The sequence below is a fragment of the Aulonocara sp. 'chitande type north' Nkhata Bay genome, linkage group LG15, assembly GCF_057382095.1.
Source record: "Aulonocara sp. 'chitande type north' Nkhata Bay isolate Kocher_YH1m ecotype deep benthic linkage group LG15, A_spYH_male_GT1.1, whole genome shotgun sequence".
NCBI lineage: Eukaryota > Metazoa > Chordata > Actinopteri > Cichliformes > Cichlidae > Aulonocara > Aulonocara sp. 'chitande type north' Nkhata Bay.
In genome coordinates this window covers 31,995,328-32,007,718 of record NC_141358.1, presented here as the reverse complement: position 1 = coordinate 32,007,718, position 12,391 = coordinate 31,995,328, and the positions used below count along the sequence as shown (strand labels likewise).

The window sequence follows — 12,391 nt, the reverse complement described above, 5'->3', positions numbered from 1 at the left end:
AAGAAACCTCCGGCAGAACCAGGCTCAGGGAGGAGCGGCCATCTGCTGCGACCAGTTGGGGTGTCCTAAACTTTGTTTTATCCAATAAGATAAACTTATCTCACTTTGTACTCATTAAAATTCAAAACAATAAACTCACTAGGACAGTGTTTATTGAGGTCGAGATCCAAGGGTGGTTTTCCATATGGCCATGAAAGAATCTTCTGTTTCCAGACACTTTTCTTTTCCACTATTTAATTCCCAAAACTATCCATCTTTATATACACAGCAGAGTAAACCCAAGAAAGGATCTAGGAGATTTAGTAAGAAAAAAGCTTCAGACAGCCTGAGCTTATGGTGTCATTGATCACTTTGTATAGATCAGTTATAACCCTAAAATGTCCAGCAGAGGGCAGCATTTAATACTCTATCACATTCTAAGTGGGGTTATATGGCTGGCCTCTTTTTGAGGTTCAAGCTCATCAGACATGTTTTTCAAACATGAACTGAACTGACCCGTCAGGCCTGGCACAGGGAGGCTTTATTTGTTATTGAAGTAAAGGAAATAAATAAGCATTTAAACAGGTCAACAGAAGCCGGTCTTCATGTAAGGCAAGATGCTGGGAACACATCTGGAGGTAATTATCTACTCAATCATAAAGAAACAGCTCACAGTATTTTTGTGAGGAGTGGAGGAATCAGCTCCCAAACTGGGAGCTGATGGAAGTCAATAAAAGGCCAGCCAGTGATATTTCAGTTACATCAGCTACTGTCTTGAGGTAGGTTTTATTCCAAAACAACAACAAAACAGTGCAGCTGGAATATGAGAGCTGCTGAAGACTGCTTATCATTGTTGTCCGTGTGGACTCAGCAGATAATGTGACAACTCCAAATATTTCCTCCTCCACCACTTTCTGCTACAGTGTTTAGAGACAAGCTGCGCTCATGATGTGTGCAATGGAATGGCATTGTGGAGACTACGAATGAGGCAGAACAGGCATATTTCAGGGGGTGCCGGGGTCATTCCACATGTGTTCATCTGGAGCTGAACAATAACGCAAACAAGGTGCCAAAAAACAGCAGTTCCTCTAATGTCCAAAAAAGAAAGTCAACCACCCATTTTTAAACACACAAACATTTCACAGCCTGATAGAAAACATCAGTTTTGGCCTTTGTGGTTAATTTCTCCTTTCATAGCAACTGTATATTTTCAGGAAAGGCTCAAGGTTAGGGGTGTGGCTGCTTTATTGACATATTAGTCCACACCTCTACTAACTAGCATCCCTGAATTAGACCACACAGACTGTTTGTACTTTTAGTATCTTTTGGAAAATAAACTTTTAATAGGACTATCTGACAAATAATATTGTGCATTGTGTGCTAGAGATGGTCCAAGAAGTCTGTTACCTAACAATAATTATCAGATGAATGTGTCTGTGCATTACATCTGTATAGTTTATAAATACAGCTTTGCTAGCTAAGCTATGATGTGTTAGTTGAGAACTTAGCACTGTGTATGGTCACTTCACTGGGCCAAACTCTAATGTTACACCAAATTACAACCCTGTCAGCCAACAGTACATGAAAAAATAAGTGATGTAACACACTGAAGTGTTGATCAGCATTTGATTCCACAGCTGTAATGGCGCAGTGGCCATAGTACTGCTCATACTGTAACACGCTTACAGGACACAACACACAGCGAATTGAAACTTCTGCATGTTCTAACTTTATTTACAAATGGTAAAAAAAAAAGAGAGACCAAAAAATATATTTTCGCTTTAACATAAAATATATACATTTACAAGTGTTGCTATCAATTCTGTAGAGCAAGACAAATCTCAAGTACAAATGTGGAGATGGCATTGTAGTTGAGAACACCTTCACACAGATCTCTAAAGCTCCACAGAAGCTTATTACATTAGAGGTGGTCTCCTCTTATCTTGGCAATTCAAACATTCCTACTTGGAATCACTGCTTTTCCTAAACAGACACTCATTACATCCCACAGAATTAAAGCCACTGTTAGAAACAGCCAGAGACTTCAAGAATACCCACATGGAAAAGACAAAACTCTTACAGTAAATGTTTATGTATACTGCATGTCTCATACTATGATTTTTCTGTGAGATGACAAAAAAAGACTACTGTTTTTTCCCATAAGTGTACACTCATTACCAGAATGCAGTCCTGATCTATAGATCAGTAATCAATAAGTAGCCCTGAGGTAAGTGTGTGATTTTGGGCAGTACAGAACTTTAAAATTTATATCACAATATTAAAGTCAACATTCCAAGATTGTTTTGTACACAAAAAAGTTCAAATAAAAATCTTCAAATGCTAAAAAGTTGTTTTTATTCAAATAAAACAAATTATTAGAAGTATATGTGGGTGGGGGCGGGGTTTAAAGTTTCTGCCAGTGTTTCACAAAGCTGACTCTCTGCCAATCCTGAGTCAGGGAATGTTTCTCAGACAAAAGCAACAAACATTAAATTAGCTCATGCAAATTAATTATCTAACATTACCATTTACTGTTTTTTATACATATAACAATTAGAAAATAAGAGTAAAATCTGGTATAAATTCTGTGCCTAATCAAAACATGGATCCATCCACTGCGGAAATAAGGGAGGAGCTGAAAGTACACCGTGGATACCTTTAGTGCCCTCCCACTGGCACATATATGCTGCTTCCTCTTTGTGCTTGAAATGAAAAATAAACACACCACAAACAAACTCTCTATTATTCTGATTCTGTATTTCAAGTTCATTATTTACCTGAGCAGTCTGACATCATTACAGCTTTCATCAGCCTAGCACTCTTTAACTTGGCGTTTACAGCTCCATGTGGGTATCGCAGTACGAGAAGATGTTATGGTCAATGTTTGTACCATGATTTCATTCTTGGCTTTGGAATTATTACACACCCGTGAGAATAAAAGCAAAAGTTGTGATATTACAACAATACAGGTGATAATAAGATGCGCTACAAATCATGAGATTAGGAGCAAAACTTGCCTGACTGATACCATCTGTAATGTTACAAGATGCTCATACTATGTGATGGAAGCTGGATTTGTGATTTAACTTTGTCTCACACCATCAACACTTTTCTTGTAAAATTAATCTTTGAACCTTCCACCTTTTTCCCATTTTTTTCTTGAAATCTCAGTTCTGTTTTATGGAACAGTGGCCTTACTATCCTGTCATAAGACCTGGCTCAGAGTGAGGTGTGAGGTCATTCAAACTGCACACGGATCAGCTGGCGTGCTCAGTACACTCGTGATGTCAGCACTGCGTGTGAGAGCAGGAGGAGTACAGGTACAGCAGGATGAAGCAGTCGATCAGAAGGATGCTGTAGAAACATCTCTGTGTGTACAGACTCCGACCCCTCTTAAAGCGAGTCAGCAGTACAGCCAGCAGTGAAAAGAAGGTGGCCATGTTCAGGAGGAGGAACAGGCGTATGTAGGAAGCCGTGCTGGGTAAACTGTCGCTTCCTGCTGTGGCGACCATGTGAACTTCCTTGAATTTGCGACCCTTGAAAAAGCCCCCCTTTCTGTTCTTGCGGCTGTCTGCGTAATCCACAAAGGCCCGCGTATCTGCATCGCCCTCTTCTGGACTGTCATCATATGTGCGCTTTGAAGTTCTCTGTCTCTCTTTCTTTTCGTTCACCTCAATCTGTGCAAAAATGTCAGGTAGAGTCTCTGAGAGCTTATCTCCGAGGTTCACTCTCTTCCCCCCCTTACCTTTGCTCTGTTTTCTGGACATAGCGAACATCTTCTCAATGGCTTCCTCCGTCTTCTTCTTGTCAGTGAACTGGAGGAGGCGCTCTGCTGTCTTTCGGAAGCTGACGGTGTTGAGGACCCGTCCAAGGATGTGCCTCTCCATCTGCTGGAAGACGGGCTTGACGTGTTGGAGGTTGTCCTCCATTAGGCTGACATATTCCTCCACTTCCTCCGGAAAGCTGCTAACCTCAGCTGCTTCCTTCTCAAATACGATCTTCTTGTTGTCCAATAGCACCATGGCAAAAAGTGCCTTGCTGGTGACCTCTGCAGTCAACAGGTAAATTGTGTAGATGTGTTTCTTGGTGGCCAGGTAGATATCGACCCTCTCATTATCCCCACGCAGGCTAAAGCTCTGCACATCCACACCTGGTCCAAAGAAAATGTAGGCCATCCTAGTGTGAGGGTACCTCAATGGCATTGTGACATTCACATAGTTGGAGCCATTATAAGGGTATCCTCGAGGGTAATTCCAGTAGCCTACCACCCCTTTGTTACTGTAGTTTGTGTCATCCATCCAGAACATCTTATATTTATCCTCCCCGTGTGATATAAACGCTCCATGAACACCATCTACCTTTGTACCTTGGAATGGCAGCTCTGTGTTGTGAAAGAAGGCACTCATGGCACGGACAGGGCTGTCAGGATCCAGGTGGATGTGGTCGACAACAAGCAGGAGCTGTGGATGAAGAAGGAGCAGGTTCCTCTGGACATTCCTGATCTTCAGTTCTGGATTGTAAGCAGAACGTCCTTCTCCTCGGATAAAGATCATGCCCTTCCTCTCTATAGCAGCTTCCACTCTCCCCTGAGCATCAGCAGCTGGCCCCAACTTGTACTTTAACCACTTGGAATCACAGGCTTCTGTAACCTGTCCAGCCCATGGCTTAAAGCAACTCCCTGAGAAGGCTGAGCTAAACAAAACCGCATTGTTCAACAAGGTATACTTTGGTCCATAGAGTGCCTCAGTGACGAACGGGACACCGTTGGGCGCAAACGTGAAAGAGTTCTGATCAGGGTGTTCGTGGCCGGCATTAAAGTTCCTCCACCCTTTAATCCACTCTTTGTACTTGTTCTTATGAACAATGTCGAAGATGGCACGTCCCCCCAGCTTCCCTGACTTGAAGGACAGAAAAGAGCTGTTGGCTTTGACGGGTAAAGCGCTTCCATATGTTACCACGCCCCAGTCCTCAAAGTAGTGGAGCTTGGGTGTTCCAAAATCTGATGGGGGTTTGGGGACCAGGCCTGGGTCATACCTGCAGAACCAGAGGACAGATATTATTGACCCCAAATCCAAAACGTTGGGATGCTATCTAAAATGTAAATAAATGTACCAATTCAGGAAAAATATTTCCTGAAATCAGGAAAAATATTTGCAAATTTTCAAACCTTTCAAGGAAAAAGAAATTGTCTGAAAATTTGAGCAAGACAATGCGAAACCACATCCATTATGGTAAATGGTAAATGGCCTGTATTTATATAGCGCTTTACTAGTCCCTAAGGACCCCAAAGCGCTTTACATATCCAGTCATCCACCCATTCACGCACACATTCACACACTGGTGATGGCAAGCTACATTGTAGCCACAGCCACCCTGGGGCGCACTGACAGAGGCGAGGCTGCCGGACACTGGCGCCACCGGGCCCTCTGACCACCACCAGTAGGCAACGGGTGAAGTGTCTTGCCCAAGGACACAACAACCGAGACTGTCCAAGCCGGGGCTCGAACCGGCAACCTTCCGATTACAAGGCGAACTCCCAACTCTTGAGCCACGATCGCCCCGTATTATGTATATGAGTGGATTTTCTAAAATCAATGACTATGTCTATATTTCATCTTAAATATGTTTAACTGAGTATCAGACTCATTACACCATTTAAAAGAACCATCATGGACTGGGCTGTTGCTGGTGTTATTATCCTAGAGCAGTCATTTTTATTTTAAAAAAATATTAAAATATTAATTAATAGTATTAAAATGTTAATCAAGGTTAATTGAGCACATGTAAATGCAGAGACTGGCACTGTTCTACTTAATGCTGACCGCCAGAGAAGACATTAAGTACCTGGATGACTCACGTCAACAAAGTCACAAGAGATTCAGACTACAACTCAGTCGCAGACCAAAGGGCCCTGCACAACTGCTGTCACCACAGGATGAGGGTTGACCACATTAACCCTGCAGAAGCAGGCAAAGGTACAGGAAGAAGCTCAAGAACTGTGGCACAGATGTCACTGAGGGAAACATCTCTCCACAGCTCCACTCCTGGTGGAAGGACATTTCACAGGTGGAACTTGGAGGCCCTGAAGTCTCTACACTTCTGAAATGGTATCAACAACCCAGTGTAAAAGCCTCTGTTTGTGCCTCTCATGATAGACCAAGACTGCATCTATCTTACAGAAGCCAGGAGTCATGTCAATGTCTTAGAGCCTGAACAGGGCAAAGTATGTCAAGTATGTGAGTGCGTTGATGTTTCCAAAGCAAACAGATCACTTGCCGCTAGGGATGGGTATCGAAAACTGGTTCTTGTTGAGAACCGGTTCCCACTGTTTCAATTCCTTGGAATTGTTTGCCATTTTTGTAAATGATTCCCTTATCGATTCCAGTCGCCCTGAAGGATGTCACCACATTGCGGAGCGTCATTTACACAGCGCGTAAGCGGCTCAAACGCTCAAAAGTTTGGTTATACTTTACGAGAACGGATGACAACAGGGCAACTTGCAATACTTGCAAAGTGGATATTTCATTTAAGGGAGGAAACACTACGAATATGCAAAAGCATTTGCTCACAAAACACACGATAACCTTAAATGAATGTCGTGTTTTTAATTCCGCTCCAGACTCGTGAATCTCAACCCAGCAGCAGCGGTAACGTTTGCACGTCCTCTCCCGTTAATGCCGCAGGTAAATAATCAACTAACAGTGCATATTATGTTAGCGCGATCTGCCTTATTACAAAACCTGCCATTACTGTGCATTTAGGTGACCATGATGAGAGAGACAGACAGAGTCTGGCTCAGATGCTGGCAGTTCTCACTGCAATCTACCGGTAGCGTCTCCTTTCAGGCCAGGATAGACGAATGTCACCGAGCAGTGACTGAGTTTGTGGTAAAAGGCTTGCACCCATTTGCCACAGCAGATGCCCCCAATTTTTGGTAAGTGAATGTGTTTAATTGTAGGCAGGGACATTACTGGATATTCTTGTGTAATTGCTACAGAATAATTTATGTTATACTTTGTTATTGCTACAGAAGAATATTTATTTTATTATTTTACATTTACAATTTTTTTTCCTGGGGACCCTGTGACACCCCATTGAAGAGCCGTAGGCTGGATCTCTTAAGATCTCACTGTTGGGTTTGTAAGGCCATGTTACTCCTAAATTTCTATCTTGTTCAAAGAGAAGATATAAAACAAAGTTCTAAGCTATTCGACCTTAGTGTTCTCCTTTTTTAAAAAGAATCGATAAGAGAATCGATAAAGAATCGAATCGCTAAACAGAATCGAAAATGGAATCGGAATCGTGAAAATCTTATCAATACCCATCCCTTCTTGGGGCCATGCCTTTGCTAGATCTACCACTGGCTTCAGCCTCCTCTCATACACCAGGGGACTTTTAGTCAGAAATGATGTCTGACTCATTCTCACAAGGTGAGGAGAAGCTCATGTTAAGAGCTGCTGAGCCTCCAGGAACTGACCTGATCTGGTGCCCCATTGGTTATCATGATACATGTTATCTTGTGGTCTCACACAGCACTACAGCCTTAGAGGGAGGAATCTATAACCACCACTTCCCCGTGGAAGGGAAATGATCCAAAGGAATACCACGGGTCAAAAAAAGTCCAGTTCCTCCAGGTGTCCAGAGACTGAAGGCAATACTTCAACACTACCACTGGCCTGTTTTGGTCCTTCTGGGGGTCAAGGCCCAAGCTGTTGATACAAACCTGCAGGGGGCCCCAAGAAAGAAGCCCCAGTGGCTTCCACGACTTCTGTCAGTTTCCCCAGCAACTGAACAAACACAAGAAGAGTTTTTATGTCTAAGACAGTCTGCATCTGAGTAGGGCCGCATGTCAACTAATTATCCAAGTATAGAAAAATCTGCAAGCCTCTGCTTTCAAGGGAGAAAGCCTCAATACACTTGTTAGGTGTTGGTTAGCACCCAAAGGTCGGTGACCAAGGCCTTCCAGTAGCTGAAACGTTGCAGTGAGAAACAGCTGACAGCAAAACTTTGACAACCAGGATGTCAGGATCGAGTGCTGCCTTGCATTTCTCTCAGCTAATGCCATGCAGCCGCAGTTGGTGCAAGAATAATTAGTGGGTGCCTGTCTCATGCTCATTGCCAAGAGACTCTCATGGCCATCTGTCCTGTTAAATGGATGATCTTCCAGCCCAACATTGGCAAGTGTAAAAAAAGGCAACAATTTATCATATTATCCATTTAAATTTACATGAAAAATTGACCAAATGACCAAAAAGTGACCCCTGACAAGATGTGCAGAAGTGTATGTTAAAGTACTGTCACTAACAAAAAAACGATGAAATTAACCTGAGCAGCTTACCAAATGAACTCTGTATGGAGAGTACACCATCGCTGGCCTTTTCCAGCTTGCCCCGGCCCTTCCATTACCCTGTTTTGATGAATTAGATCTGCCAGCCAGTTTCCACTGCCATTACGCAACACATAGCGGTCCAAAAATACCAGCTGGCTCTCTGGCCCGTAGAACCAGTTATAGTTGGAATCTGCAATTGCTACAGTTCGCTGAAATCCTGGTGAGATGGTGAAAACACAAAGAAGATAAAAACACCATATTTCATTTGTAAAGGGTACACATGACAAATAAAATGTTGTACTGAGTGAGTTTGAGGTTTGTAGAGCCAAAAAATGTGCAAAAATAGCACTTTAAACACTATGAATTCTTTGCAAATTACAAAACTCAACCATGCAAAACTCATTATGAAAGGATCTGGCTTGTGATCACAAATGTGTAACAAAAGAGCATTCCCCATCTTAAACCTCTGTGGCCCAGCTCAGCTCCACACTAAGTGCAAATTGTTCACACAGTTTTGTTGTCTATAATTACATAAGGAAACTCTTGCTCTCTGTTGTTGAGAGGATTCTTAGAAACCCGTTATAGTAACTACAACATGTTATCACAGTAAATCATTTGTCAAACCCAAACACTCGGGAACTTATAGCACAAACACTGTCAAGGTAAGTCTCTTCAGACTTATAAAGCCCCTGCTTTCAGTGTAATCTACACTCAAACCAAAGTTAATGTCTTCATTTTATCCTTTGCACAGCAGTACTTAGATTAGTTTTACATTGGACCATGGGTAGAATTATATTTCTTGTATCTGTATAGAAATTAACCTTTCTTCATTTAACTTTAAGTAAACACTGCAAATGAACTGACAATAACATCTATGAGAACGTTGGTGATTTATATTTCAACTGACTGACTCTCTAATCCTGTCAACAGTTTTAGAACATACAAGCAACCATACAAAATACAAAGATACACAACAATCCTCCATAGTCTTTCAGCAACACCCACTACAACTGACCTTCCACCTTTTTTCATTATTCACCCTCCAGCTTGTACTTCAGCCTAGCCTTCATTTTGCTTGGGTGGCATCTGTTTTTAGGTGCACTCACACTTTCCTGACACAGACAACTCATAATGTCATGTTTGTCAGGATGATAAGAAGGTCTATCCCAACTCAGGAGATAGCATGGGTCAATCCCTGGCAATGCCAAATGCATGCATTGGAGTAGGTGTGATGGACAGGGCTTAAAGGGATGAAAGCGTGTGTACACTACAGTAAGCGTTTCGAGTGCTCAGGTAAACACAGAGGTTTTACACAAGTATCAATCCAGGTAACTGGAATATATGGCATGATGTCACAAAAATCATCTCCTTGGATAATGCCTGTCATAGATATATGGAAACTCAACAGCCCAAAAAGTTACTATTTAGAGCTTTTTTTAAATAGCTCTCTGAGCTCAGCTGCTCTCATCCACCAGTAGACTCTGTGCTCTGGTGGCATTTTCATGCAACACATGATAAAAAAAAACCTGATTAAATAACATAAACACTGCATCTCCATACAACATGGTAATATACTACGCAAAACTACCCACACCAACCATCTCCAACCTGGATTTAAGTGTGATCACATAAATCTTATACGTCATATGAGTTAATGAGAGGAAAGACAAAAAAACACTACTCTGAAATTTTGGATTTAGTCATTTAAAAATCGCATGTCATTAAATTACATGTCAAAATGCTACTGACTTATTAGAAGGTTGTTATCTATTTCAAAATCTGTCTGGAAAAGTAGCAATGGTAAGTAAATCTGCCATTTATATAAAATAGCATATGGACATGCAATTTACATTACAGCACTTGGCATCTCTTCATTTGCATTCAAGACTCAGACTAATACTGGAACTTAAACTGACAGTTACTTCCTTTTTTCCAGCTGTCTTCTGACACTTTAGCTTCTTTAAACTGTGAAGCTTCAGCTTGAGCTATTGTTCCAATACACACCAACAACAGAACACAACATTAAAAACAGTGAACAATTAAGTAACATTAAACCTCTTATTATTTCATTAAGATCTCACAAGATCCCAAAAGAAAAACACAGACAGTTAGTGGACAGCGATCATTCAGGGTGCTCCGAGGCCAGTTTGGGATAATCTGGCCTTGTCTTCCTGTCTGGTAGGAGGAGAAAGCTGCTATTGTGGCTCTGAAGCTCAGGCTCTCCTGGTCAGTGCAATTAGAGGTGCTTTCTGGGTGCAGAATTGCTGCTCAGCTACAATATAGAAACTGTCAGCAATTGGCTGCAAAATGCCTGAGTTTGACCTGGGGGCCCCTCCTCCCACTGCTACCCTCGCCCTGACCTCCAGACAAACCCCCAGGACACCACAGATCCCCGCATGCTTCAGCACAGCTTTGTCAGACATCCAGAAAGGTAATAACTACACGCATGCATGCCCCATATCAGTTCAGAGGAGAGGGTGCTCTCCAGTGGGGCAGCCTGAGGTAATTTTCATGCCTAAGCTAACATAATGAGGCCTTTGGCTGGAAGCGTTCTAGTAGGCATAAGCCAGATGTCTAGGCCACTCATAGCTGAATAAACACTTCCTCACAGGTTACTGACTTTTTATGTGCTTGCCTAAATATAACCATTACAGTAAAAAATACAAAAAAATCACATAATTAATTTTGCTGGCAGTATGTGGTGTCACTTTTACCGGGCAGGATGGTCCTGTACAGAAAGGCAAAGTGTTTAAGTAGCCAAGAGTGGTCGAAGTGGCCGATGGCAAAGTGGCGTTGCACCAGGAACATGTACTGGAAGAGAGAGCGGGTGGTGTAAGTCCCATATGCTACTCCTTCATACAGGGAACCGTCGGTCACATCCTGCAGGAGAACCATGGACTTCTCCATGATGGACAGGACTTGCTTGGTCCACAGGTAGGCCTCCTGAAGGTAACCTGGAACACAGGAAGTTCAGATGGTGTCAAAAAAATCCAAAACTAAATCTAAATTTCAGTTCATGAAACAATTTCAGAGTTGACTCTGCCTGTTGATGGATCTGAGGGTGCCATCTAAAGAAAGCTTCCATATTTAGCTGTGGCTACATCACACAGCTATGCTACACTGTACTATATATACTCCTTTAGACATAAACACAGACCAGATCACACACACAGAATCTACTATGAGAACATGCAGCCACATAAACACTGTAGCCACAGTTCACTGAGGAATCACGGGCTGTCAGCAAACTCTGGTTGACACGCTCCCCACAACACCCCCCTTCTCTGAGACATGGTCCACCCACTGGAGCCATCCCTGAATGGGTTTGGTTTGGTTGGCTTTTGTGCACAGAGCAGGTATTTACAAGTCATCAAACAGAGACACAAAGACTACATTTACACAAACAGGGCTTAAACAGTGCTTACAAAAGTCCAGGAGCCAACTTCAGAGCTGTCTGTCACTTTAATATAATTAATGTCCACATCCCGTCATTTCACACATTTAAAAGGAAACTGCGATATAGAAAAGAACATAGATACATTTTTGATTTGATTTTGCTGTGAAATGAAGAAAGAAAGAAAAAATATATAGCGTTAGTTCAGGCAAGCCATTAAGTCAGGCTCTACCACAATCCTGGCAGATCAGCTGATGTCTGTCCCATCCCACATCAGCTGATATCCTTCTACACATCCAGTTGGCAAATTTCATACAGGAAACAGAGTTTAAGCCGCTTAAGTTTTCCAACAGTCACTGTACATCTGTATTCTGTTTTGCAACCTACTTCCACCCCAACTTCTCAGGGAAGAATCAGGCTTCTTTTTACTACAGTGAGGTACAGAGGTATTAATAATCACCATTCATGTATGATGTGACAGTTAAATGTTGTCCACAGAACATCCAGAAATCGAAAAGATGGCACACCACACAAGTCACTGTACTCGTACACCAACATTTACAAAAAGGGAAAAAAGGCTCTATGAGCATGTGAGCTCATACGCATGTACATAGAGTAGCTGTTATCACAGAGTCTAACGCTGTGGACAGCTGACCGACAGAGGGCATGACGCTCTAAGTGCTAGGAAC

The 12,391-nt window shown here is 42.3% G+C and overlaps 1 protein-coding gene across 2 annotated transcripts in view; it reads right to left on the bottom strand.

Annotated features, from left to right (window-relative positions):
* Positions 1-1,685: 1,685 nt before the first annotated feature.
* Positions 1,686-12,391, bottom strand: part of dse (dermatan sulfate epimerase) — a 32,171-nt gene continuing 21,465 nt past the window's right edge. For both annotated transcript variants that reach the window (XM_086262908.1, XM_086262909.1), the window contains 3 exons: positions 11,023-11,262; positions 8,318-8,525; positions 1,686-5,013 (listed from right to left, as the gene is read on the bottom strand). In XM_086262908.1, coding sequence (XP_086119034.1) covers positions 3,267-5,013; positions 8,318-8,525; positions 11,023-11,262 — 2,195 coding nt within the window. In that variant the 3' untranslated portion in view covers positions 1,686-3,266. The remainder of the gene's footprint in view (positions 5,014-8,317; positions 8,526-11,022; positions 11,263-12,391) is intronic.